We start from the raw sequence: 27,804 nt of genomic DNA, 5'->3' as shown, positions 1-27,804 counted from the left end.
CGGATTAGGAGTAGCAATAAACAAATTATTTATTGAAACAATTTTACTAAAAATATCTTCACTTCCTGCATTAATTTTGACTATGGGATAATAAATAGTAATGATTTTTAAAAAAATTAATAAACTTAGTAAAAAAAATCACAAAATCAATAAAATTAATATAGGATAAAATTAGAAAAAAAATAAAGAAGTTATAATATTTTGAATACTAGTCAATAAGAACAATCAATCCCTGAATAAAAAAACAAAATTGAACCATGTTTTAATGCTATTCTAAGAAAGAATAGATTTCCTGCATTTTAAATGAACTTAGCAGTTACCAGTGAGTGGAACCTCTTGAATTGATTGACCGGTGAATCTATAAAAGGGTACAGCACAATTCTTACCCTTTAATTTTCCTCTCTCAACACTAGCCAGTGAGGAACTCCATGGCTTCGTCTTCTTCTGAGCCTCCACCTCCAGTTCCTGCTCCCGTTCATTCTCACCCTCCTCGTAAGTCCTTCATTTCTTCAACATAATAGCATCGAAACCAACCGTATTATTGTTATTCTTCTGCTGCATTTGATTTTGAATGTTTTTTTTTTATATATATATATAGTTTTGACTCAAAATGGATAGGATGGTTTGCGGAAACTCTGTCAGAATCAGCAACAGCAGTGGTATTTTTGTGTGTGGTGGATTCCATTTCCATAGGTTTTCGATACTCGAAATTGTGGGTTTTAATTAGGCTCATGGCTTTGTGCTTCATTAGGAAGTGAAGTAGTGAAAAACGTTTCATAGCCTTTGCTTTTTGAGTTCTGGTGAGACTTTGTGGAGGATATGGCTGCCATGTTTTTACAGAGCCTTCCTTGCTTTTGTAATTTTTCTAATACAGTCTTGTGCTTTCGTATTAGTTGGTCTCAATAAAATTTCTTTTGCCGTTCAAAAAAAGAAAAACAAAAGAATTTAAAAACAAGGTTTTAAATTGTGTTTGCTGGAAATTGTGGGTAAATGCGGCTGCAGTTGCAATCGAGCTCAAAACCTTGATGTTGCAGCGGATATAGCTGTCATGGACACCCTTTCCTTAAAACCACGTTGAAAAATGTTTGGTAAAATTTAAAGTGAATTAGTTAACTCATAAGCATGATTATTATTTTTAAATGATTTTTATAATTTTTGTTTGCAGCATTATTGTGGAATGTATTTGGTTGTTTTCCTTACCTTACATATCATGGTTCTGAATTGCCATCTGCAACCGGAAGGTTTTTCAACTTACCGCAATTGGTTGCATCAGCTGCATTTTTTCACAATTTTCTGCAATGTCAAGGACTGTGGTGAAACCACAACCCAAATTTAGAATCATGTTACCATTGTTGTGTTTGCATGTTTGATAAGTTAACTGATATGCTTACTTTGCACATGTTTATGTTTAGTTGTTTGCTATCGTCACACATTTTTTATTCAGAGTCTTTTACCCGTGTCTATGTATAATGCATAAAGAGATCGCTAATGATCTGAATTGCTCTCATGGGATTTTCCAGCACACTTGATGTACAAAAATCGTTTACAAGAGTTTACTTCAAGGTCAGGCATTAAATTTCCTGTGTATCAGACTGTTAATGAGGGAGGGACAGGATCATGTTCCAAAGTTTAGGTCGACTGTGTGGGTGGCTGAGATGGGTTACGCTTCCCAATCCACATTTTCCAAGAAAAAAGCTGCTGAACAGGATGCTGCTAGAGTTGCTTTGGAAGGTATGCTTCAGAGGACCAGAGATGAAGGACTCTCTCTTGTCAATCAGCAGGTGTGTTAAAATTTGTTGTTCTCAATTTTTCAGTAGGTGCAATTTCGATTTGATTGACCATGTTAGAATTGTTAAGTAATTTTGAGGTAATTTTTGTTAATAATAATTTTCTATAGTCTAGACACTGAACTCTGCCTATATGTTAGGCTTGTTTTATACTTACTTTTCATCTGGTGGGCAAACATCCTAGTGCTTTGTAGTAATTAGAATAATTTGTTTCATTTTTGTGAAAATGTCTGCTATCTTCCCTTAGATGTAATGTAGTTTCTCATGTTTGTTCTAACAAAATATTGTTGTCTATTAGATAGAAAAACGTTTTGTCTAATGACCTGGGATATTTTTCAGTTAGTGTACATATATGTTAAGTTGGATCTTCTCTATTTGAATAGATTTTCTATAATAAATTAAGTTGTGCAATGTTATATTTTTATTGGATATATATCTCTTGTAATGATAGAGAATCTTAGTTGAGGACATTGTTATTAATGGCAGAACATGGTGGAAGGCTGAAATTCCACTATATAAACACGCCATTGCGCCTTATGGCGGGCTTCCCTTCACAAATTGCCTATGGTGGTTGGCAAAAAATCTGCCATGCCATTCTGCTATTTAACAACACTGGTTGAAGATCATCTTGTATCATGTTGCAGAGGTTCTTGGTTCTCAGCAGGTAAGGTAACAGTATCAGATAACCATGCAAGTTTGATCCAAAAGAAGTATCATTACAACAAATAATTTTTGTTGCCAATGGAACTAGAGTGTAGATCCTTCCTTATCTTTGTTAATGATTTAAACTAATCCTGTATAGCTTGAAGTAATCATTCTTAAATTTTTGTCTTGGAAAAGCGATTTAATATTAAGTGCTTATTACTGTTGAAACAATTCATTGCCAACTTATAAAAAATAAATTGCTGGTGAAATAGCATTAATTCTTAATTATTTGTTATTGCTTCATTTTGGTTTGGTTTGGTATTATCATTCAATGTTATCTTTATGTAAAATGTTGACTCTTGTTATCGTCTTCCAGATTTCTCCATTTTCCAAGTCTATCATGAATGAGTATGCTGATAAACTGCATGTGCAACCTACATATGACACCGTTCAGGAACAGCTAGGAGGGGTGCTTCGTGTTTTTAAAACTTCTTTAGTTTTCAATGGTACAAGTTACACCGGTGATCCAGCTAGAACAAAAAAGGAAGCTGAGCAGTCAGCCGCAAAGGCTGCTATTCTTTCCATTATGGGTATGCTTATGTGTATGCTTTATTACAATAGCTTTTTTAGGTAGCAATGTGCTTATCTACTAAATGACCATTTAATGCAGGTGATTCTACCTCAGGAACTACACTCATTGAGATTATTAAGTCAAAGTCTACATTTTATGATGCAATCAAAGGAAAGGGACCACCTCTGTTACAGCCTAGTGCAGTGTTATCCACAACAAATACAGGACAGATCTCTGTTACACTGGGTCATAGAGATACAGGAGTTACAGCTTCCGTGCTTGATAATAATAATAATAATAAGAATATTGAAGCTAAAGTTGAATTTCCTGAGTCTTCTAAGATGCTTTCCACATGTCAAGAACTCCAAATGATAAAACAAGAATCTTCCCTTGAAGCCAATAATGTGTCTTTGCAACCAGGTTCAGAACATTCCATTGATAATAGTTCAACTTCAAAAAAGCGGAAAAAGAACAAGAAGAAGTCTAATAATAAGAAGTTACGGTTGGAGACTCCGCCGTAAGTTTCTACAATCTCATATCTGTTATTTTTTGGTGCTTCCTTTGCTATTTATTTTCTTGAGTCTTTTCTCCCCCTCATTTATGTTACTGAGTAACTGTCTCTGCAAACAAAATAATTATTTAGCATTTATTCTACATGTTTCCCTTGTCTATCCATAATTTCTGAAGTTTGCATTGTTCAGATGAATGTTAAATTGTTAATGCTTTGTTTTAGTCAATTCCCAGTGAGGTGAACTTGCAATGAATATTAATAATATATACAGTAAGGTTGTTGCTGGTTTTAGTTTGTGATATTGGAGGGTTTGAGAGGAGGATAAGAAGAACCCGGTGTGTTTACGTGTTGAGGATTTTTATGCAGTTTTGTGGTTCTGGTTTGGATGTATGTCAGGGATATTTTTATGTGTGGATATATGCAGTTTTGTAGAAGTGACATCACGTTTTGAGTGGTGTTAGTGCACGTGAGGAAGAGATTTGGTGTTTTATGCTTTTTGGGTTTTACAAATTGTGTCCCTGAATATTGTTAGTATGAAGCTTGTTAGTGCTTAGATGTGATATTCTTTTTGGGAAGCTTGTTAGTGTTCACGAGAGTAGTTCTTATTTTATCATAAACTATTCTCAGTTTGAGAGTCCAAGTTTATAATTACCACATGTTTCTACAATATGATTAAATGTTGAAATTATGTTGAATGGAAGTAGAGAATGGAAGCAATCAAGCTTTTTCATTAATTATGATGTTTACATCACACAAGAATGGAATAAAACTTCTTTCAGTTAGCACATAGTAAACTACCCCTTTACAGATCCAATTCTTTGCCCCCTCCCACAATGCCACTCCCCCTAGCTACAGAAAATACATAAAGGCCCCCTAACCCTCACATGGTCATATACAAAAACCAGTAACATAGCTGCAATTGCCACACTTGACTGGTTCTGAATACTGCACAAAGCTCTCCTACACAAATTTATCCCTTTGGCATTTTGATACTTGTCCTCCACTCTGAGATTCTGTTATAATTACTTCAAATTAACACAAAACAGAACAAGTTAAAAGACGTTGACTCACATTTTGAATTCCCCGAGATTCCTACATAATGTTATCTGCTGCCTCCTTTTTTGATCTTTACATTTTTAGTGTCATGCCTGGAACCAACCTAGCACTTTTACCCTCTGATATTTGAGTGCCTTCACGGGTTTACATCTTTCTTCCTAGCAGACTTCCAACATAGATCATAGTGACATAAAGATATTCTATTTTTGTTTTAGTGCCAAACTCAGATGATTCGTCCAGTCATAAAGAGAAGAAAAAATGCTTCTCTTTGATTTGAGAAATTTCAAACTGTGAACTTCTATCATCTCCATAACAATTCCCATTAATTCTACAATTCTAATACACTTTGTTGCACCAGCATCAAACAAAAATTTGAAAATCATAAAACATAAAACGAACCAAAATTCGATTTCATATACAAAAAATTGACATTTGATAGCCCCCCTCTCCCTTGACCACACTTCCCCTCCAATGCTATCTCACTTTACCTTGCCGCTATCTGTTCTGCAATCAAAGTTTGATTTCACAAAGGAGTTGAATCCAAAAGCTTCGATGCTCAATTGCTGAGAAATGAAGCCCAAGGATAATTTTCTAGGGTTTGTTTATCTCTGGTTTGGGACTGAATGTTTTGATCTGTTTGGGAATGGGAGATCGAGGAAAGGACCAGGATTTGCAAATGGTGATTTCTATGAGCATGCAGTGCATGACGTGGGGCCAAAGCGCAACAAGCCATTTAAGAAGAGGAAGGAAGGAACATGCATTTCATCTTACAATCTGTTGAGATCATCTTTGTTTCATTGGTGAAATGCCAAAGCTTGTACCTGGATAAAAGAAGTTTGTGTTTGTATTATGTAGTGAGGGACGTTATATGTAATACTTGTTTTGGTGGATTTATAATGTGACATGATTTAAGCTGGATAGATATGTACATGTATTTGCTTGTTTGGGAGGCAAAGCTAGTTTTTTTCTTCTGCTGTGGACGTGTCTTGTGATTAATTGATTGTTCTGTTGTGAAAATTTGCAGGTTACCAATTACTGCAGTTTCTCTGAACCAAGTCCCTCCTTGTACTGCAGTTCTCATTAATCAAGTCCCTCCTTGTTCTGCAGTACCCATGAACCAAGTTCCTCCTTTTACTGCAGTTCCCATGAGCCAAGTCCCTCCATGAACCAACTTTATGCTCGTACTGCAGCTCCCATGAACCAAGTCCCTCCTCGCACTGCAGCTCCCATGAACCAAGTCCCACCTTGCATTGCAGCTCCCATGATTCAGGTCGCTCCTTGTACGGCAGCTCCCATGAACAAAGTCCCTTCTTTATAGGTGGCACAGTAGAGAAATGTAAAGTGTGATGGAATTCTTGTGTATGTTGTAAACTCTTAAGACTAAAGTTCATCGAGAGAAAACCGTAGTTCCTGGTTAAAATTTAGGAACTGTTGTTAAAATCCTTCTTTAGTGGCCGGTTTTGTTTGTTAAGCCCAGGTCTTACATGTTTTGGGTTCAAACTTTATATTATATCATGTTAAAATTGATTTTTATGTTTACCTAATGGTGTCATATATTATTGGTTGGATTTGAACTTAAATAAATGTACTTATTAAAATTTTGAATGGGGTAAAAGTTAAGATAAATTTATCTCAATTAGGAGTGTGCATGATTTTTTTTTGTTTTTAAAATCAAATTGAATTTAGTCATCAACTTTTACTCCAAACTCTTTTGAATTAGACAAATGGTTTGATATTTGAACTGAACCAATTCTAAATTGGTTTTAAACTTATTTTAAACTGAACTGGTTTTAAATCGAGTTTTAAAACAAAATTAGTTTTGAACCGGCTTGAAATCCATTTTTTTTTAACAATTTGGTTTCTTTTATCAAGTTAAATTTTTTAAAATCAATTTTTTGTGTTAAGCCTATTATTTTGGTTTTAGTGATACTAACAAATAGAGTTGTGCATGTTTTGGTAAACCAAACCACATTGAACAATTTTTATGGTTTGGTTTTTAATTTATTTGACAAAATAGTTTGATTTTTGGTGAACCGGTTTTAGATCGATTCTAAACCAATTTAGTGCAGAACTAATTTTAAATCGGTTTTAAGAGCGGAATTGGTTTTTCTATATTGTTGAACCATTTTTTTAGGCTAGTTTATAAATCGGATTTATAACATTAAAATATAATAGTTAAATTCAAAATAATATTGCTAATAATTAGAGATATTATTAAATTAAATTCAATAGAAAGAAGCTATCATCGTGCAATTCTTGAAATTAAATAAGTTTTTGATAATTAGCAATCTTGTTCCGCGTGGCGTATTTCTTAATTTCAATATATTAAGTATTTGATTTAAAGTAACACTTATTAGATAGTAAAATAAGTATAATCAGCATTTTGTTTATAAAAAAAGTAGTATTTTTATTTATTTTTGAATCTTCCCATTCTCATGGTACGAGTAGAGGGGTTCATGGCTTCATGCACCAAAAAGAGAAACAAGAAAAACATGAAGACACTGACACGGCAGTTATCAGAAAACTTTCGTGAGAGAAACTTCTCCTTTTACATTGTCTTCTCACTCACTCACCCTTGCATGGCTTCATCTTCTCCTCAATCATCTCCTTTATCTCTTCCCGTTCAACCTTCTGCTCGTATGCCATAAAATATTTCTAAGTATTTGTTGAAAGTTTTTTGTATCATCACAATATCATTATTGTTGAGCTGAGTTTTTGCAAAATTAATTTTGATTAAAAGTTAGATCGTGTTTGGATAAGCTTTTCTGGAAATACTTATACTTGTAAGAACAGAAAGCACAAAAAATAAAAGAAAAGAAAAACTTATTTCATAAATCAATATTAGCTTATTCACAAGTTAAAATCAATTTTTTTAAAGAAGCTAAATGAGAGAAGCTTCATCAAAAGCTGATTTTATTTAGGGTCCAGTCTAAACTGATTTTAATTCATGTATAAACTAATTTTAACTCATGGGAAAGTTTATTTTATTTCCCTTTACTTTTTTATTCTGTTGTTCTGAAGTGTTTACAGAGAAAAAATATTTTGAATGTTTGGATTATAGCTTATTTTGGAAATATTTTATATTTGTTTCGGAGAAAGTGGGTTTGCAAATAATAAATTAAATTTCACATTTAGTCAAACTGCTCGTCAAGCTTTTAAGTTGATAGTTAGTTTCCAAAGCATGATTCTTTTAAACAAATTCTTATAATTTTACTAAGCAGCATTGTATTTGGCAATTTGCATTGCAAATGTTGTATTTTGACTTCTAAATGCTTGATAACTTGATAATTGATATTCATGCTTTGCCTTTGCTCATGTTTACTCTCGTAAACACTTTTTTTCATTGGGAAATTTGGGGTATGCATCTATGTTAAACACACAAAGTGATCTCTAACATCATGGATTATTCACATGAGGTTTTTTTTTTTTTTTACTTTTTCAGAACAATTGATGCACAAGAATCATTTAAAGAGTTTGCTCAAAAGTCAGTCAAACATTGCACTTCCCATATATGAAACTTTCAATGAGGGACAACATGCTCCAAATTTAAGTCAAGGGCGTGGTTGATGGTGTGTGTTACACTTCTCAATCCTCTTTTTTCCCACCTAAAAACTGCAGAACAGGATGCTGCTAGACTTGCCTTGAAGTGCCTCTCTAGGAGGACACAACATGAAGCACCATCTCTTGTTTATGAGGTGTGTCGCAGCAAAATTATTGGTGTTGATTTCAGTAGGTGTAGCTTCAGTTGATTGATTCATATAGACTGTTAAGTAACTTTGAGCCAATGTATGCTAATATGTTCCAAAATTTTAGACTGCTATAAATTAAGATTGTTTTATGTTTACTTTGCATCTGATTGGCAAACATACTAGTGCTTTGAAATTGGAAGAATGTTGCATTTTTTCCCAATGTCTGTGATCCTGCATTAGATCTTTGTTTTTCTTGTTTCTTCCTAACAAAAAATTTTTGGTTTATCAAGAAGAAGGTATTGTTTGATAATCTGAGAAGTTTTTTATAACCTATTCTTCCTAGCTTGTGTATGTATTTGCCTAGATGGACCTTGTCTGTATAAGTAAATTTTCTGTAAGAAATTACAATGCACTTTTGCAAGTTATTTTGTTGTTATATCACATACTTCTCTCTCTTGTGATGCTAAAGAATCTAACTTGAAAATCACCCTGCAACCTATCACAGCTTTTAGTTTTCAGGAAGATATTAGTATCAGAAAATTTCACAAGGAAACTGAGTTTTGTTGCCCAAGGATTTAACTCTCACAAGTTTGATAAAAGAAGCAGTACCATTATTATTACAAATAAATTTTGTTGCCCAAGGAAACTGAGTTTTGATGCTTCCTTTTCATATTCTGTAAAGGTTTGGAATTGTCAAACATGCTTTGTATTGGGTGGTTGGTGTTGTTAAGATTAATATGGGGTATACTGTTTTATTTGATTGTATAACATGTTTTTTTTTTTTGGCTGCTCAGCATTTGCATAACTTTTACAGTGATTTTATTTTTCCTAACATTAATATTATTTTGCTGATAAGAAAGCCTTGCGAAGAAAATTTTTAAAAAGTTTCATCAGAAATTACAATTTCATTAAAAAAATATAAATTCATAAATAAGAATATTTTTATGAAAATTATGAATTTATAAAAAAAAAATATAGTACTAAAAACATCTACAATTACGTTTAGTCACTAGTTAGCTGCTTTCTGCCAAAGAAAAAAAAGTACTAGGATAGTAACTGCCAAAAATCTAAATATAAGGAAGCTTGTCATCGAAAGTGACATGTAAAGTGATTTTCATTCTCATTAATTATAAATCTAGGCTTGATTTAAGAAAATACTTTTATTTTTAATTAAATAATTATAAAATATTATTTTGTTTTTTAAATATATATACACTAAATACTAAAATTATATTTTATTATTTCAATAATTTTCTTTTATTAAGTAATTAAATTGATATACATATATATATATATATATATATATATATATATATATATATATATATATCTAAAAATTTATTTATAAGTGCAATAATTATTAAATTAATTTGGTATTAATAGTTTGTTTATAGTTTTACAAGTGCAATAATTTATATTTTTAAGATTACTAATGATCGATAAATAAAGAAATACTTATATATTTAATTTTAAAATCAAAAGTGTCGCAATCATTTATAAACATTTATCAAATAACGTGGTTGGAGATCAATGGGCGGTCCGTATATAAGCTAAGATTGGTAGAAGCAATTTTTCAACCCTTTCACGGTAATTAGTTTTCTTTTGTAAGTATATTAATTTAATAATTTATTGTTTTTGTCTTAAAATAGTTTAAAATAAATATTAATAATGAATATTCTGATTTTAATTAAAGAAGTATATATTTTGTAAACTTTGAAAAAATCTTCATAACTTCACGATGGTCCTCTTTCTTCATTCTTTTCAAGTTTTTGATGATCTGTGGTTTGATATTTGTAAATACTAGAGTGGGTGTGTAATTTGTGTCATATACGGAAAATATTGTATATGAATTTTTTTATAAAATAATAAATATTGAAATAATTTTTATAGTTGTATTAAAAACTATTTAAAATTAAAGTATAATATATTAATTATTAATTGTTTTTTTGGAAGGCACTTAATCAATTATTAATTATTGTTTTCCAATTATATATAGTAGTTGATTATATATCTGATAGATTATGGATTTTAAGATATAATAAATGAGAGAAATAAAAAATAATTATGTCTTATGTAAGGTTGTAATATAAATAATTATTGTGAAATGATATTTCAAGCAATCTAAAATTAAAGTTCCTAGTGTACACGCATTGCAGGCATGTCCAACCGTGTCTATAAAGTAATAAAATATTTTAAATTTTTAACATATGAAAAAATTGAATTAAAAATTATGAATTAAAAGCAATAAGAATTTTATGATAAATACCTATATGTATATTAAAATTTAAATTATTAATTACTATTTGCAGTAAAAATAATTGAGTCTTGAAGATCATATATATAATACATTATAATGTTAAATTTTATTTTATAAGAAATGACAATGATAGGATCTTAGTAAAATATTATAATGTTTGCCCTCATATCAACACTTAAACTCATATTTATAACCACAATCATTTGTATTTTAATTTTACACTGACAGTTCAAATTCATTCAAATTCATTTTAAATCAAACATATTCATATATAATTATAACTAATCCAACTAATTATGAATAAAAAATTAAAACAATATAAAGATAAACCTATAATTATAACCATATGCTTAAAATCATAAGTGAATTATTCTGAATAAATATTTTCAATTGGTGATTATATATATATTTTTAAAAAATGGCAACCCCATTTAACTCGAACAACATTTTTGTAGCATGTGATTATTAACGTTAGTAAAAGTTCACAGAACTTCCATAAGCATATTTATCATTCTGACTTAAGAGGTAGCTTCTTTTTTTAAAAAGCTAAGAGGTAGCTTATTACATAAGTTTTTGTAATTTAGTATTCAAAATCATACATCACATTATTATCGTCCCTCTCCTCTATTTATCTATTTATGATGACCCATTTAGTTATCTAATTCTTTTTTTCTTAATATCAAAAAAAGAAATCCTGATAAATCTAAAATTTGACCAAAAAATAATTAAAATTTAACTAAAAATTATTTATGCTAAAGATTAAATTTAGATAATATTTAAATAATTCAATTTTAACTCTAACACATTAATTACTTATCTTCAATCAGTTGATTTTACCTTATCTCTTTGAAATAATTTTGGCAATCAAATAATCAATAATATTCTTATTTATTTCTAAACAATAATTATTTCATCAACTAACTTATTTCTAAATAATAATTATATGTCATAAGGGACTGATTTCGAGTCCAATAGACAAAAACTCATTAATAGTAATAGATTTACTATTTTTATCAGTAGCTTAATAGAGTTTTTTTTCCGAGTATAGTTTCATTACATATTTTCCTTTCAATATCATTCATTTATGGCTAATCAAAATTCAAATGGTGGATCACTTAATTAACATTATTATAAAAGTTAATGTAATTATAATAGTTGTTTTATTCTATAAAAAATAATATTTATTTTATTTTCACTTAAAAATAAGAGAAAACATGAGGTGTGCATTGATATTATAAAATAATTTTAAATTATTGACCAATAAAAAATTATCATCTATGATAAGTTTGTTAATTTAAAAAAAATATTTTAAAAATTATATTTACAATAATTTATGATTGATGACATATAGTGTATATCAAGGTTAATCTCTAAAAATAAATTGTGTTTCTATACTTTCTAATTATTTTCTCAAATAACAATGGCAAATGTATAGGAGCTAATGAAGTCTGATATAATTAATAAATAAGAGTAGTTGAATTTTTAAACATATTGACCAATGTTTAATTTTTGGATGTATTTATAAACGGGTTTCATTATTTTAGAAAGTAATGATTGAAAAAATAACCATAATGTTTTTTCTAAAATACAATATCAAATATTATTAATGTCTCCTTATCGTATTTTTAATAAAAAAATATTTTTAATATTATCTTTAAGACAATAAAAAAATAAAATTGTATAAAAAATGGTAAAAGTAAATTTATTTTGATGGTATTTATAATTAAAAATTATCTTTAAACTATCAACAATAAGATATTTTAATGCACATTAAAGAAAACATGGTTGGAGATCAATGGATGATTGATGTCCATTTTTTCAGGTAGTTTGTAGGCTCCATTCTGATACGGAATCGCACTCCACGTGTCATGATAGACTTAGTCCTTTAACCACAAACAAGAATTTGGGACCATCTAGGTTATTAACGTATTTTATTAGCGTAGTATTAAATTATGAGAAATGTTATTTCTATAGTAAACGGTGTAATAAATTTTATAATTCAGAGGAAAAAAAAGAAAAGGATGTATGAAATGGAATAAATGATGTAATAGATAGATAAATATAAAAAGTATATATCACTATACTATAAATTGAAATATTTGAATTGATTTACGGTGATTTATTTTTAAATTTAATCATTTAATAAAAATATTAATACAAAACAAATATATACATATTATTATACATTTGTTTTTAAAAGACATCGTAATTTTACGCAAGCTAAATTTAAGCAACCTTTCCATCTATACTAAATTAAAATTGTCATGGGTTTGCTGTGCTATTTCTTCTTGTTCGGAAGGACGTATTTTTTAAACCCTAACTAGCTTTTTTTTTCGCTGTATTTAAACCCTAACTAGCTTAACACCCATGTAATATTTACGTAAAAGGGTTAACTCCACTTTAAAGTTAATTGTACTTACTGGTGATATTATATATGTAGTTGTTAATTAAGTACACCTTAAGAAGCCTCAATCAAAATCCAAAAGTAACATAGTCATTGTTTATTCACTTATAGATGTAATTAATTTAAGTTTACAAATATATAAAAAATCATTTTATTATTATTTAAAGAGGTAAAATAGATTTCATTATTTAAATAAATAAAATTCAGTTATTTATATATAAAATTTTAATTGAATTCGAACGTTTTAAACTTAAATATATATGCAAAATAAGATTTATTAATTGAGTCAATTATATGAAACAAGCATATGGTTTGAAGGAATTGGTTGTATGGTCACCAAACTGCAAAGCCAATCGAATATTCGGTGTTGATTTTGCTGGATTTAAACTTCTCATGATCCTTCCCTCATAATTTTTCGTATGTCTTGAGAGAATAATGCAAAAATAATTCAATAGATTTTGCATAAACATTCATAGCTTCACCATAATTATTTTCATAGTTTTCTTTCCCATAACATAAGAGAGAAAAAATGTTGAAATTTAATTTTTCTTTTTGACGTTCCAAACCCCTTTTAAAGATCTCAGAATTTTTGTGCAGACATTACACAAGCATTCGTATTTTTTTATTCAAAGTCATTACATTACATCACATACTTCTTTTTTCTTATGTAACCAAGAAGAATAAAAACTGAACTCTATCTTCAAATTGTGCACCGCTATTAATTTTATGCCTGATAACTTCATCTGCCACATCTTATATATATATATATATAAAAAAAAAAAAAGCCAACCTTCTCTCTTTTAAAGCCTCTGATAATTACTTAAAAGAATAGATAACACTGACATTCTTATCTTACACTCAACTTCTCTTCTATTTCTTTTTTTTATCATATTTTCTCTACTATATCTTTATTTTTATTATATCATTGCATCTATTATTTTCTCTCTATTTAAATTTTCTCCCAATCTCTCTTTTCCTTTCATCTATCCTTACATTTTAAAAATGAGTGTAGATGTAAAATTTTCCAAAATAATATATGTGCTGATATTGTAAATATTTTTTAGTGTTATAAAAAAATTGTTGACATTCTAGTAGATTTTTTCCACCCATTCAATTATAAATATTAGATGTAAGTTAAATTTGTTAACTTTTATAATAAATAATTTTTACACTCAAAATGCATGTATATTAAAATTATTAGATTGGAATAATTTATTTAATAAAAAAATTATGCGTAAAATTTTGTTGGGTTCACCACACACTGCAAGATTAATTCATGACCCATTAGATTAGAGGAGACACTTTATCTTTCCCCTAGAAAAAATAAAACATGATAACTAGTTTCTTCTTATTTTTATATGTATGTTTTTTATTCATTAGTCCCCACCTACTTAAACAACTAAATTATGCAGAAAAATGTTCCCTGGTCCGTGTTCTACCTTGTCATCTTCAGTCTTAAAAACACAAGATTCTCTTCCTCATTTTTCACCATCAATTCGTGCTCTCTCCACCCTCTATTATATTATAAACATTTTGCCATAACATAACTAAAAACTTCAAAAGGCAGGGTCATCTTCAGCTTCTCTCACTTTGATGCAACCTTTAAATTAGTCCAATTTCAATTATTCAAAGACAGTCCCACCCACTTCCCATCTTTCTCTCTTCTTTTCTGTGCAGTTGAGGAAAAAAAACTATGCTCCAATCCAACAACAAGCAAAGAAGCTTCTCCTCACTTTTCTTCTTTATCTTTTCTCTCTAAGCCTTTTGTTCTCTCTACTTCATTCATGATGAGTTTGTGTTCCTCCAAAGGAACCTGTTCTGGTGACACCAATGCACACGTTTCCTCTTCTACTGTTGGAAATTACTCTTCTGACAAAAAAAGGCACAACAACAAATTCATAACCTTTTTGAGAAAAACCATGTGGGAGTATGCTTTGGCATGTGTTGGTGTTGTTCCTTGTGGCGGCAATAACGACCTTAACGGTCAAAGGAAGACAACTTTGGAGCACAACAAGGCGTGGTTGCTGGCGGATTCTGGAGCCGAATTGGCGAGTGCTGACCCTCGATCGGTTCACTCGTCTTTCAGGTTCAGCTTCTGTTCTCAGGTTGAGGTTGAGTCCTTCAACATGAGCTATTCTGCTTCTGCTGCCGCTGCTGCAACCTTTTTGATGGTGAATTTGGACTATGAGTCTCAAGTGAGGGAGTTGAAATGGAGGAGAATACAGTCACTGGAGAAAAGCCTGTCTCCGGTGGCCAACACTTTGATCAGGTTCAGCTATGATGAAATTCTGTCTGCTACTCGCAATTTCTCCAAAGGTAACTTTTCGTGTGTGCGTGCCTGTGGATATTATGTTGATGGAATTGAATTTGATTCCTTTGTATGAGATTGTGATTCTTTGTTTTGCTATGGACAGAGAGAGTGTTGGGGAGAGGTGCCTTGAGCTGTGTATTTAGAGGAAGAGTTGGGATTTGGAGGACTGCTGTTGCTATTAAAAGGTTGGATAAGGAAGACAAGGAGTGTGCCAAGGCGTTTTGTAGAGAATTGATGATTGCTAGTTCTCTGAATGACACAAATGTTGTTCCTCTTGTGGGGTTTTGTATTGACTCGGAGGAGGGTTTGTTTTTGGTGTACAAGTATGTGTCAGGAGGAAGCTTAGAGCATCACTTACATGGTACTCATTTTCTCTTATTTTATTTTTCTTGATTCCTGCCAGCTGTGTAATGATTAGAATTGAGTTTGATGATTTTCACTGATTATAGTTTGGCTTTTTTTATAGGGAGGAAGAAGGGTGTGAAGGGTAGTTCACCACTTCCATGGTCTGTGAGGTACGAAGTTGCAATTGGGATTGCAGAAGCTGTGGCTTATCTGCATAATGGAACAGAAAGATGTGTTGTTCATAGAGACATAAAGCCTTCAAACATTCTGCTTTCCTCTAAGAAGATTCCCAAGGTAGGCTGTGTTGCTCTATTGCCGATAAGTAGGAGTATACCTTACATAGTGGAAATTGTATCATAAGAAACCCTTACAAGTCATTCTTATTGGGTTTTTTTTTTTTGTTAAATTGTAGTTATGTGATTTTGGGCTAGCTTCATGGACTTCTGCACCTTCAGTCCCTTTCCTTTGCAAAACTGTGAAAGGAACATTTGGGTATGAACTTAACCCCTTCATACTGATTAATTTATTTTTTGGGATCTTTTTGGTTTTTTGCATGATTTGTTTTAATATTATGATAATTGAAATAAGTATTTTATACCTGCCCTTTCTCAACAGTTATTTGGCTCCTGAGTATTTTGAACATGGGAAAGTATCAGATAAGACTGATGTTTATGCTTTGGGAGTTGTTCTATTGGAGCTCTTAACTGGCCGCAATCCAATTGAAGCAAAACGACCCCCTGGAGAGGAAAACTTAGTAGTATGGGTGAGTTAATGATCAAATGGTATGGCTTGTAATTTTGTATATAACCCAAACCCTCTGAGCATCAATTACTCCTATCAATTAAGCCAATAATTAATGAACAAAGCAATCATATAACTCATGACTTCTGCATCAGTTTGTAACTTCTAAAAGACTAGACCAAAACATAACAAAGTTGAAAATTGGTCATTTTATCTGGTTCTATAATAAAATTGCATGTTCTAGCTGTAAATTATGACAATTAAGACTGTTTCGCTTAAGAAAATGTTTTTTATTTCACTTTTAATTACAAAAATGTCATCTTGCTTTTATCGGTTTCCTGATTTTAAAGATTTGTATAAGAAATCTTTAAAAATGGATTAAAGTTAAATCAGGGTAACATTTTTATATTTAATCAACATAGAAACAAAAAACATTTTTTCAAACTACAGAAGATCTTAGATATCTAATGGGCCAAAATAACTAAAACAGTTTTTAATTTTTTATTATATGGAAAAGTAAAATAATAGTGATACAGTAATTACTTCTGGCCAAAATCCTACAAAAGCACATGGTATTTCTGACACATCCAATCCGACATTCATTTGTAGGCAAAACCCTTGCTGAGAAAAGGAAAAGGAGCCATTGAGGAGTTGCTTGATCCTCAAGTCAAGTACAATTCGAGTTACACAGATCAAATGGTTCGAATGATTGATGCAGCTTCTGTCTGTGTTACAAGTGAAGAATCTAGGAGGCCTAGCATAGGTGAGATTGTTGCAATATTGAAAGGTGAAGTAGAGCATGTTCTCTCTAGAAGAAGGAAATCTGGTTATTTTGGCAATGGATATATGATTGATAATTACCCTAAGTTACAAGAAACAAATAATGAGATGAAAAGTCACTTGGCTTTAGCTATGCTAGGAGTTCCAGAGTGTGAGGATGATGATTTTGTCTATTGTCGTTGAGAATTATTTTTGCCATGATTCTCACCATAGTGCAGGAATTAGATGTGAACTTTTTCAACTTGTTAGTAGAAGTAGAAGCAAAGAGGAACTTTACTTGTAACTTGTTTGTATATTTTTTTCTTCCCTTTACCTTCCCTTTACCTAGGAGTAAAGTGCAATATATTTTTCTGAGTTTAATTTCCACACTCTCTATCAATTAAAAATTATTTTAAATTTTCAAAATAATTATTATAAAATTAACAATTTTTAATTACGTGATAAATATTAGAAAAATTTATTTATTGGTAGAACATTTTAATTAAATTCTATTTCCATTCATTCTTTAAGGATAATGTTATACCTGTGTAGGAAAACTCTATCTGTCTATCCTTATGAGTTCTAGGGATTGTTTTTCTTGGCTCTAGAACATACAAATTTTAGAAGACCCCTGTTCTAGGTCTCTCTCCACCGATTCAGGTCAAAAGAAGATACACACACCCACACAACCAAGCCAATTTTGCATTGATGAACATTAGTTGAATATAAAGTATAAAACAATGTCATGTGTCTACATACTTGTTTGCATGACGTACAAACTTAAAATTTGTGTGTTTTAAAGTAAGTTTCATTTAATAAGATTAGATCATCTCTAATTGTTTGGTACACCTATCTTGGCATCTTGAGGGAGGACCTTAGTATATGATACTTATATACAAAATAAGTCATATCACAAAACAGCACAGCTATTAAGGCGGTTCCAATATGAAAAAAAAGTCCCAAAGAAGCTGACATCATGAAATGAATGAATCTCTAATTGTCATCACAATGTATATAGAAAATTAGAAACCATGCGCACACAAACCGTTTTCTCTTCTCATTGCTGACAACATAGAACCAAAGAAGTAATAATGAAGTTTAATTAATTAATTAATTAATTAAGAGAAATATTACTTGCACAAAGAATTGTACAAAAGCAAATATTGTACAACTAAGGAAAATGATGTAATAAAAAGAGATACCCACAAGAAATAATGGTGTACAAATAATTATTATATGTGTATCCCGTCTCGTTAATTAATTAAAAAAGAGTGGCAGTAATTAAGTTTAAAAAATCTTGGCAACATCTCTGAGTAGGCCACGGTTGGCTTTGGCGAATTCTGTGAATTCTGCATATGAAATGTAGCCATCTCCGTCGGTGTCAATCTCTTCCATCATCCTTTGCACCTCTTCTGCTGTGACTGATCCAAGGGCCTTGAGTGCTTCCCCAAGCTCAGCTGAAGAGATTTGGCCGTCGCCATTGGCGTCGAAACGCTTGAAAATTCGCTCCCTGTCGGCTACGTCTTGAGGATCTTCAGCCATTGTGGTGGATTGATAGAGTGTGTATTGTATGACAACGAAAGAGCTCCTTCTAGTTAGTTTAATATTGGAGTTGCACTGAAATTGGAGATTGGTCAAAGGATTTAGAACTTGGTTCTTAAAGAGGGAGGAGGGTGCCCATGATGTAAGGACACCCTTTAATATCGGGGTCTTGTGTCCTTTTTTGCACAACGATAATGAGACTTGGTCATAGTTCACAACAGTTTTTACCATACTTATCTATGGTTGAAAAATGTTTAGGAAATTAATGGAATGGAGGTTTATGGTTGAAATTGTTTTACCGTTGCTTCTATTTGCAAGGGGAGAATGAATGTCAAAGACCACTACGTCCACGTGGCTTCTCTTTTTGTGAATTTGCTTTATCTTAAGATAATTTGAAAATCCGAGAAATTATTATATCATCTAGAATTATATGTGTCTTGGTTAATTGTTATTTATTCAGCAAAAAAAGCTCGTTATTGATATAAAAAAAATGTAATTACATGTGACGTGTAAATTTATTAAGATCCTATGATCTCAGATCATGTAATATTTTTCCTTAAAAAATATCAAGATCAAAGAAAAAAGAACATGTAAAAACAATTCCATTATTATATATTTCTTAGTTTGTATGTTATAATCTCAAAGGACGTGTAAAAAGAAACAAAAGTAATATATCATTTTGATGAATTCGATTATTTTAATAACGTAACGTTGCTTGGATAAATAAGACCCAGGTCAAAAGCAAATATGAATATCCATTCAATAAAGTCATTTGCTAGTATACAAAATGGACTTTTGGTTATCTGTACTACTAATAACCAAAAATCCATTGACGAGAAAAAACATTTGCACAAGAGCCCAACACAGGTAACGAAGTTTAGCCAAATATAGAGTCATAGATATAGATGAAAGTTCTCAGTCCTAAAAAAAATAAAATTATGAACTCTTTTCTTCAATGCCCCTTGTGTTGCATGTTCTTTTTTCTACTTTATTATTGTTTAGGGAAAGATATTTTTTTATAAAATTTGATTTTAGTTTTTTAAAAATATTGCGATTAGTTTTTTGTCTTTCTTTCCAAAACAATCCTTGTCACTACTTACTAATAAGGTGACATATGATTATACAGGACGGACCCAGAAATCTACTAGATGGGGGGAGGTAAAAAAAATTATTCTACAGTTATTTAAATGTCTAATTTTTAATAAAGAATTATTTATATAAAATATTTACTCATTCTACACATAAATCAAAACTGATTTTTATTTCAAATGATAAAAATAGAAAAAGTAATAAATACTTCTATCACTGAAAAACCATATTTTAACCAATAAAAAATCTTTAATTATCAGAATATTTATTATTTTAAAAGAAAGGAAATACAATAGTTATTTATTTAAAAAAAATTGAATAGTATAATAATTGTTTGATGCAAATCTACTAAATTATTTAGTTTATACAAATATTTTATCTATTTACTAATTTGTTTATTGTTTTTCAATTTATCAAAATAGTAGTAGTAAATGAAATAAAATAAGTGTGTAAAATATTTTATTTATTGTTTTTCAATTTATTAAAATAGTTTATACAGATATTTTATCTTTCACTCACCAATTAATGCTAAGTGAGGATGGCATGGTGAGAGGGTCCCATTGGAGCGTAAAGAAAACACTTATAAATAGGAATTGGAGTGCCAGAAAAGGGTATTAAGCTATGCTGTGCAGTGCTATAAAAAAACTAAGAAAGCTATTTTCAAATTAACCATGAAAGTCATGAGGGAGGGGGGTAGGGGGCTAGAGCCCACGCTAATATTGTATAGTTAGATCCATGTCACATTATTATTAAGAAATGATAAAAAGATTTCTAGAAAATAAATTAATAATATCAAAATTAACAATTTTTTTAAAAGACTAAAATCAAATTTAATTACATTTTCATAAATTAAAATCATATTAAAATCTATTTTTCATTTAAAACTCTAAATCCATTATCTTATCTCTCTTTTTTATAACTTACAAAACAAAATATGCTTATTTTTTATTTATCAATTTAACAAATATTATTTAATCTACTAAATTATGTACATCTCTTTTGTAATTTTAAATGTTTTCTCTTGAATAAAATTTTCCTTTTTTATTTTTATATTTCACTTGAATAAAAAAAATATCACGAATACTTACAAATTAGACATAGCAATTACTCCGTGATAGATCAAGACATCAATTTTGATGATGCAGGAGGACTGATGTTAGATAAAGCAATTATTTCATGATAGAGTGGTTGAAAAGATTTTGCGAAGTAGGTCATAAGTTCAATATGCAACCATGAACTGAATATATAGAAGCTAGGTTTACAAATAGTATAAATTGATGCATAGAGAACGATTCTCCATTACCCAATGATGGATTGGTAGAATTTTGCTTGAACTGAGCATTTGCCAAATTATTGAAACGATCAGTTCTTATTATTGCACTAGCTCACAAGTTCCTAAGAATTTAAATACTTCCCTCCAAACAAAAACAAAAAATTGATCTTCATTGATTAACATAATTACAGAGAGTATGTCTGTAAAGCTAGGATACGGGCTTAAGCATGGCATTCAGAACAGCTTCCTTGGTGGGCAAAGCTGGTATTGCACCTCTCTCGGTCACAGTCAATGCACCACATACATTAGCAAACTTGAGAGAATCTCTCAACTCGTCCTCGTTCTGCAATCATAAATCACAAAAATCGTCAATCTTACCATACATGGCAATCTATAATTGAACGACAATGTATGTAGTTTTCATATTATCAGCTCATTTCAATTATAATTCTTAAGACTTAACCTCACATGTGGATTGCCATGTGCAGGGAGATTATTTTAATCAAGCCACTTTTCCTCTCAGTTTTAAATTGGGTGATTAGGCGTAAAAATGCATAATTAAGATGCAAGAGATTGAGTTTTGTTTTAATAATTCAAACAATAATAGATGTTTCGTACATGAGTTTCTGCAGTTGTGTGGAGTAAACTTTTGGGATGGTTAATAATTCAAACAATAATTTTGCTCACCTGAAGTATTGAAAGATCCACAGCTAATTGTGATAATATTCCAGCCACAAATGCATCACCAGCACCAGTGGTGTCAACAGCATCCACCTTTAACCCCTTGACCCTACCACTGAACTCCTGCAAAGAAATAGTAGGACAGGTTTCAAATCATAGTTATCAATAATGCATTCATACACTATAACTAGCAGCATCAATGTTATAAGAATTTAGAACTAAATAACTTTTCCAGGACTTCTTTTTAGTTGTTTTTTGTGATCGAATTCCAGAAGATATGGATGTTAATCACAGAGGATCAACTAATAAATAAATATCCATGATATTGTTTCCCATCATTTTCAGATCCAACTAATTTATGCAAGAATTGCAACAAGGACATTAGCCTTTGACACCTATAGAAGTTTAATTATTTCATATCAATCTCTTTCATCATTAGCCCTATAGAGACTAGATTGCACGGTTTGTAGTTTAGTGAAAACGGGGAAAGGGAGACTTAGAAGGACATTAGGGTTAGTTGTTAAGAGGGTCTCATCATAAATAGTATCTCTAAAAGTTTGATTTTTAACTGAGTCAAAGGAGTAGTGCAATCCATGTAGCCAACCCCATATAGTGGATAAAGGCTAATATGAGGGCACAGTTTATGCAACAACTATTTAATTGGCAAATATTACTTTCATGCCTTTGAAGATACACTAAATGGTGACCATGAAACAAATATTAGCAAGAGTTGAAATGATTTTTTGGAAGTAGCATCTTTGGAAGGCTTACCTTGGTGTAATATCTGCAACCCTCTGCACCTTCAGTAACTAGGAGTAGCTTGAGGCTTGGATGGAATAGTTTATGAACAACAGCATCATCATATGGGTTCTCACCTTTTGTAAGAAAAGAAATCTCTTCTTCACTTATCTGAATAATTATCAGATTAGTTGTTAGAGATGGTATTGTAGTCTATTATTCCACATTCCCTTGTAATCTGTACTCCTGAAAAAGGGAACAAGAAAAAGTCTATTGCTATAGAATATATATTCTGCCCTATTGATAGGAAAGGAACCTTAATGATATCTGCAGTCTCCCATATACTCAGAATTCCTTCTCTTGCACTATCCGCAGAAGGCCATAAAGGAAGCCTCAGGTTAGGGTCATAAGACAGAACTACACCAGCATCTTTTGCAGCTTTTGCTGCAGCTATGTGTGCTGATTTGCATGGTTCTGTTATAAGACTTATAGAACCATAATGGAAGATCTTGGCCTGCCAGAAAGAAATAATAGAACAATATTACTAGAATTTATGAATTGAGTCAAAGTGGAAAATATCAAAAGGAAATAGACTTAGCAATCATTTTGATGTTTTACCTGATATTAAGGAAACCTGAAAGTGAGTTCTTAAACTACAGAAACAATAATGCTATATAAGTAATCAAAAACATGGTTTAGATTAGATCCTTACACAGTGAGTTCTAATGTTTAAAAAATTCACAAAGTACTGGTTCAATGAAGTAACTTTGAGTAACGGAACAAAGATTACTTGAGAAAAGTGCAACATAAAGAATGTGGCTCAATAGTGGTCTGATTTCCCTTCGATTAACTCATGGATTATGGCATACATTTTGCTTTAGTTTGACTACCACAAATTCTGCTTTTGTTTTTACCTTTCTGATTAGGTCCAAATCAAGTTCATCTTCTTGGAGCAGCATATCAGCACTGGGATTACGATAAAACATGAACTCTCGCTCTCCATCACTCCTCAATGTAACAAATGCTAAAGCAGTTCGTGCACCAGGGTCAAAACGCATCCCTTCATTGTTTACATTATTTTCCTTGAGTATATTGGCAAGCATATATCCAAATTCATCCTCACCAACCTGTTCATGTTGCACAAAGCATTAGACTCTTGTGGAGCATGAATTTCAAAGAGAAACTTTAACTATGATTTCTGATTTATAAAATAAAATAAAATAGAATAATGCCCAAAATTTGAGTTTATTTATCTTTGATATCAAATTCTCATTTTCCTTTCATACTCAACAGCAGGAAAAATTACATAGTAAAGGGCACAATTGAAAATTAGCTTTAAACACACAATTATGGACGTAACTCTGATATTGTAAAATTAAGTCTCGTAAAATGGAACTACTCAACAAGCAAGCAAGGTCATAAAACACCAAGTGCTATATAATAATTTAGGATTCAATTTCTGGGAACCATACACAAGAGCCAGAAGAAGGGGGTGGGTTAGTAAAGTCAGCAAAACATTGAGAAATTTGATAAACTTAGTCTATTCTAAATACTAATGAAAAAGATCTCTTATTGTTGATTGATTATTGAAGAATTTATACATTTACTACATCCAAATTTCAGCTTCACGAACAAACGCATTTCTTTTATAGCTTGCTGACCTCTATGTTAGGTAAGCCCAATGGGTTGGTTTCTGTTAGTTATGGGAGTTAGAGTTAGTCAGTGTTAGTTAGAATTCTAATAGAATTTGGCAAAGATAGGCTATAGAGAGATAAAAAGAGATTATTAGGGGTATTCTGTTTGGTTAGGGGCTGGTTTGGGGGGGCCGGGGGGAAATCTCAGATTTTGGAAATACTCTGAGGAATAACTTATATGCATACTATCTCTTCAATAAAGGAGATCTCATCAATAAAATCCTAACTTTTCTTTCTTCTTTTTTTTTAAATGAACCAGTACCTATCAAACAACCAAGAAACCCACACCTCCAGCACATTACACAGAATAGAAAAGTCAAAACCACCCCACTTGAATACACTGCCCGTAGCAACCTCTAAACAGAATCTCCACCTCCTATATTAACCAAGCCAACAAAGAAAGAACCAAAAGCCAACATCAAACCACCTGCAAACATTATGTGGTACCACCACGAACCCTTTGCCATGAACAATTAAGCCTAGAAACCATCCAAACCCACACACCTATATGATAGAGAACCAAATTCCTAAAAATACAGAGCCTAAGAGCCACCTAAAGAGACCACTAACACAACCCCTGCCTCAACCACCCTGGTACTGTAAATTAGTATTGTGAGTGGGAAAAAAAAAAAGTTAACCCCTGTTTGTGTCACTCAAAGATTCACATGTCAGACTTTAATTCTGAAAAATCGATGTCTTATCAGATAATCATTTTTTTGCCACCAATTGAATGCTTAGGTGATGTTGCCACATAAATGCTTAGATGGCATTAAAAAGCCATATTAGCACTTAACAGGTCACTTTGGAATCCATTAGTAAATCTTTTTTACAGAGGCTAACATAGGAACTATCATGGTGATAAATTCCATTATGGAGGGATTATACTAATGACACAAATCTTTTAAGGACTAATTTAACATCCTACAAACATTTCAAGGACCAAAATGGGAGTTAACTCTTGATCAACCTTATCTTCTTTTTCATTAAAACTGATTATGAAAACAAGCATGATGGGATTAACAAAGTAAACCCCTTGGTATGGGAAAAAAGTTTGATAGCACAAGAATATGAGATGATGGGACAATTTCAAGTTTACAAGCAAAGTAAACGTTGGCTGTATGCCTAAGTTGCACATTAAAATATGATGTTTCCTACACCTATCAAAAGTATAGAAAAAACCTTATTAAGTATTTATACAACACCTTTCCAATAAAAGCTGATGAACCTCCTAATCTGGATATGCCTACTGCAACATTAGCAGGGGCACCTCCTGCAGCCTTTTTAAAAGCAGGTGCTTCAGCCAAAGAAAGGCCATTAACAGTTGGGACAAAATCAATGAGCATTTCACCAAAACAAACCACAAGAGGTGATTCTTTTGTTTCAGGTGTCCCATCACCAGGAAAAGCCTTTCCTGTATAGCAAAGAAAAGTTGAGAAGTGAAAATATATTCATATCATTACTTGGCATCTCCAGAAGAAGCAATACAATCTTTAAATTAAGGAGGCATTATAAAGAGCTTTTACAAAGCTTATTTGTACTTATGGAAATAGTTTATAACTCCTATAACAAAATTTAAGCTTATTTTAAGAATAACATTTTTAAGTTTTATTATACTATGGTCTAATCACAAACTAATTAACAAGTTTGTTGATTTTTATAATTACTATAAGGGTCTTGCTAACTAGTATCCTTAGGGCATTGGTTAAGGAACTAAAGAGAGAAAGTATTTATTGTGGAGATTATAGGAGAGCATAAAAAAAGTCATGGACAGTGCAATTTTACGCATACCAATAAAAATCTTTCTCCTTTTAGTTTTTTACCCAATACGCTTAAGGCACTGATTATCATTTGTCTTACTATAAAAGTCATACAAGGATGATTTCTTATTGGTTAATAGTGAAAAAACATTTTATACTAACCGTGGATGTCTATTAAACTCCTATCTTAATAAGACCTATGATAAAATGCATTACAAAAATTGGCACTTCATAGCTTACAAGAGCCAGGCTTACTAAATAAGCACTTAATGAAGTTGATTTTCCAAAGACACCTAAAACCTCACAAGCACACAACTCAAATTGAAAACATAAACAGCATCCTCCCTTAATTGCAACAAACAGATTCCAAAACGTTTGCAAGGATTCTAACAGAACAGAAAACAGTTGCTCATCTTATAACATGCATAAAATTTGGATTTCATGAAGACCCAGAATTTGGATTACCTCTGACATTCAATTTGACAAGTGGAGGGGCAAGAGGGGAAGAAAAGGAGGAAGCTTTTATAGTGGGTTGACTCAACTTGACAGAACTTGGAGGGTGAGAAGCCACAGTCCAGAAGCAGAAAGTACCACAGTGAAGAGCCATATCAAACAAGGAAAAAGAAAATCACTACTCAAAACCCCTCACACCCTTGGCTCTTCAATTTCTTCTCTTAATAACCTGAAATTGAGGATTTTGTTGGAGTTATGGGGGAGTCAGAATTGATGGGGTTTGTGTGAAAATTGGCTTTGGAATGGGCGAAAATTGGATATAATGTAAGCAAAGGGAAGAGAGGGTACAGTGTGCAGTTTCTTCTGTGATGCTTTTTATTTATGGGTTTGGTTACCGGTGCCCGCATTCGTTAAGACATTAAAAAAATATATTTATTATAAAAATCTTTAAAAAATGATTATAAAAGTTTAATTTTGTACATTCCAAAATTATAATTTGTCTTTGCTTATTTATTTGTATTATATTAATTTTTCAGACAACAGATTCATTAACCATTTGCATCCTCTAAAAAAAAAAAAAAAACCTTTGCATGTTTTGGATTTGCTTAGTGATGACGCTGTCCAACTGAGAATCATGCCATGTTGCTAAAACCCTCAAATAACAATACCTAGTTTTATTTACCCCTGCCACCGCCCACCGGTATGGAAATATTTGAAAAAATGAAATTTTTTTATATGCATAAATGATAAACATAATAGGTATGATTAAAATACTTTTGATATCAAATCTGTTTCAAAGTAAGGACACAAATTTGGTTAAGTTTGAGAAAGCTGGTTATCGAAACAAAAATTTGGTTGGATAAAAAAAGGGCTATCGAAACAAATATAGTATAGTCACTTAAGAAAGGGTTTAAAAAATTTAGTTCTGAAATAGATAGGATAAAAATAAAATCTTTAGTTTACCTCTTTCATACTGTCTGTGATAATAAGTGAAGTAGCAAATAAGTTTAAAAGAAAATAAAATAATAAGAAAGTAATGATGAACGCCTCAAAATAGGAAAAAATTAATTACCGTTAAATTTTATCATTAACAAATCAAATTAAGGATGAAATTTTAATGATTTCGTGATATTTAAATTTAGATTATAATTGAAGGACCTCCGTTTCAATACTAGGACGGTTTTATTGCATGGGTATACTTTCATTCTTACATTCTTAATCTGCATATGGAATAGAGTTTAAGTTTAAAGCACGTAAATGATCACAATCACATTAATGAAGTGATAAGAAATATAAGGTTGATTGAGTGATTAAGAAAAGAAAGAAAAAAAAAAGATAAAAAATCATAGATTTGTCGATTAAAAAAACATTAATTAAGTGATATTGCTGGTATGTTCTTCAGGTCTGTCATTCATGTTTTGAGGCAACAAATGAGAGGATAATGCTACAAATGAAAAAGAGAAACACAAAAAGGACGGTATATAAGACATTCATATTATTA

General features: G+C 31.2%; 4 protein-coding genes across 5 annotated transcripts; 2 read left to right on the top strand and 2 right to left on the bottom strand.

Moving 5' to 3' along the window:
* Nucleotides 1-47: 47 nt before the first annotated feature.
* Nucleotides 48-6,109, top strand: LOC102664145 (double-stranded RNA-binding protein 4). 2 transcript variants are annotated; one of them, XM_041008738.1, is made up of 6 exons: nt 48-492; nt 1,521-1,781; nt 2,274-2,456; nt 2,809-3,022; nt 3,103-3,520; nt 5,595-6,109. In XM_041008738.1, exons 3-6 carry the CDS (start codon nt 2,352-2,354, stop codon nt 5,734-5,736), a joined length of 879 nt encoding a protein of 292 aa, XP_040864672.1. In that variant the 5' UTR covers nt 48-492; nt 1,521-1,781; nt 2,274-2,351; the 3' UTR covers nt 5,737-6,109. The 2 variants fall into 2 exon arrangements, with proteins under 2 accessions (XP_040864672.1, XP_040864673.1); XM_041008739.1 differs by lacking the exons at nt 48-492; nt 1,521-1,781 and having other exon boundaries at nt 2,310-2,451.
* Nucleotides 6,110-14,350: 8,241 nt separating this feature from the next.
* On the top strand, nt 14,351-17,380 carry LOC100802176 (probable serine/threonine-protein kinase PBL7). Its single transcript, XM_003518330.5, has 6 exons — nt 14,351-15,236; nt 15,335-15,592; nt 15,698-15,870; nt 15,989-16,068; nt 16,192-16,339; nt 16,927-17,380. The coding sequence occupies exons 1-6, from the start codon at nt 14,705-14,707 to the stop codon at nt 17,278-17,280; spliced, it is 1,545 nt and encodes a 514-aa protein (XP_003518378.2). The 5' UTR covers nt 14,351-14,704; the 3' UTR covers nt 17,281-17,380.
* Nucleotides 17,381-17,477: 97 nt separating this feature from the next.
* Nucleotides 17,478-18,886, bottom strand: LOC100797564 (polcalcin Nic t 1). Its single transcript, XM_006575435.4, has one exon. It carries the CDS (start codon nt 18,847-18,849, stop codon nt 18,364-18,366), a length of 486 nt encoding a protein of 161 aa, XP_006575498.3. The 5' UTR covers nt 18,850-18,886; the 3' UTR covers nt 17,478-18,363.
* A 2,018-nt stretch (nt 18,887-20,904) lies between these two features.
* Nucleotides 20,905-26,701, bottom strand: LOC100797023 (putative fructokinase-5-like). Its single transcript, NM_001253216.3, has 7 exons — nt 26,316-26,701; nt 25,296-25,504; nt 23,314-23,526; nt 22,716-22,913; nt 22,433-22,570; nt 21,668-21,784; nt 20,905-21,323 (listed from the first exon to the last, which is right to left on the bottom strand). Exons 1-7 carry the CDS (start codon nt 26,455-26,457, stop codon nt 21,189-21,191), a joined length of 1,152 nt encoding a protein of 383 aa, NP_001240145.1. The 5' UTR covers nt 26,458-26,701; the 3' UTR covers nt 20,905-21,188.
* Between the last annotated feature and the right edge of the window lie 1,103 nt (nt 26,702-27,804).

Source organism: Glycine max, chromosome 2, assembly GCF_000004515.6.
Source record: "Glycine max cultivar Williams 82 chromosome 2, Glycine_max_v4.0, whole genome shotgun sequence".
Classification (NCBI taxonomy): Eukaryota; Viridiplantae; Streptophyta; class Magnoliopsida; order Fabales; family Fabaceae; genus Glycine; species Glycine max.
Note: the sequence above shows the minus strand (reverse complement) of the source record. Positions and strands in the feature narration are given on the sequence as shown.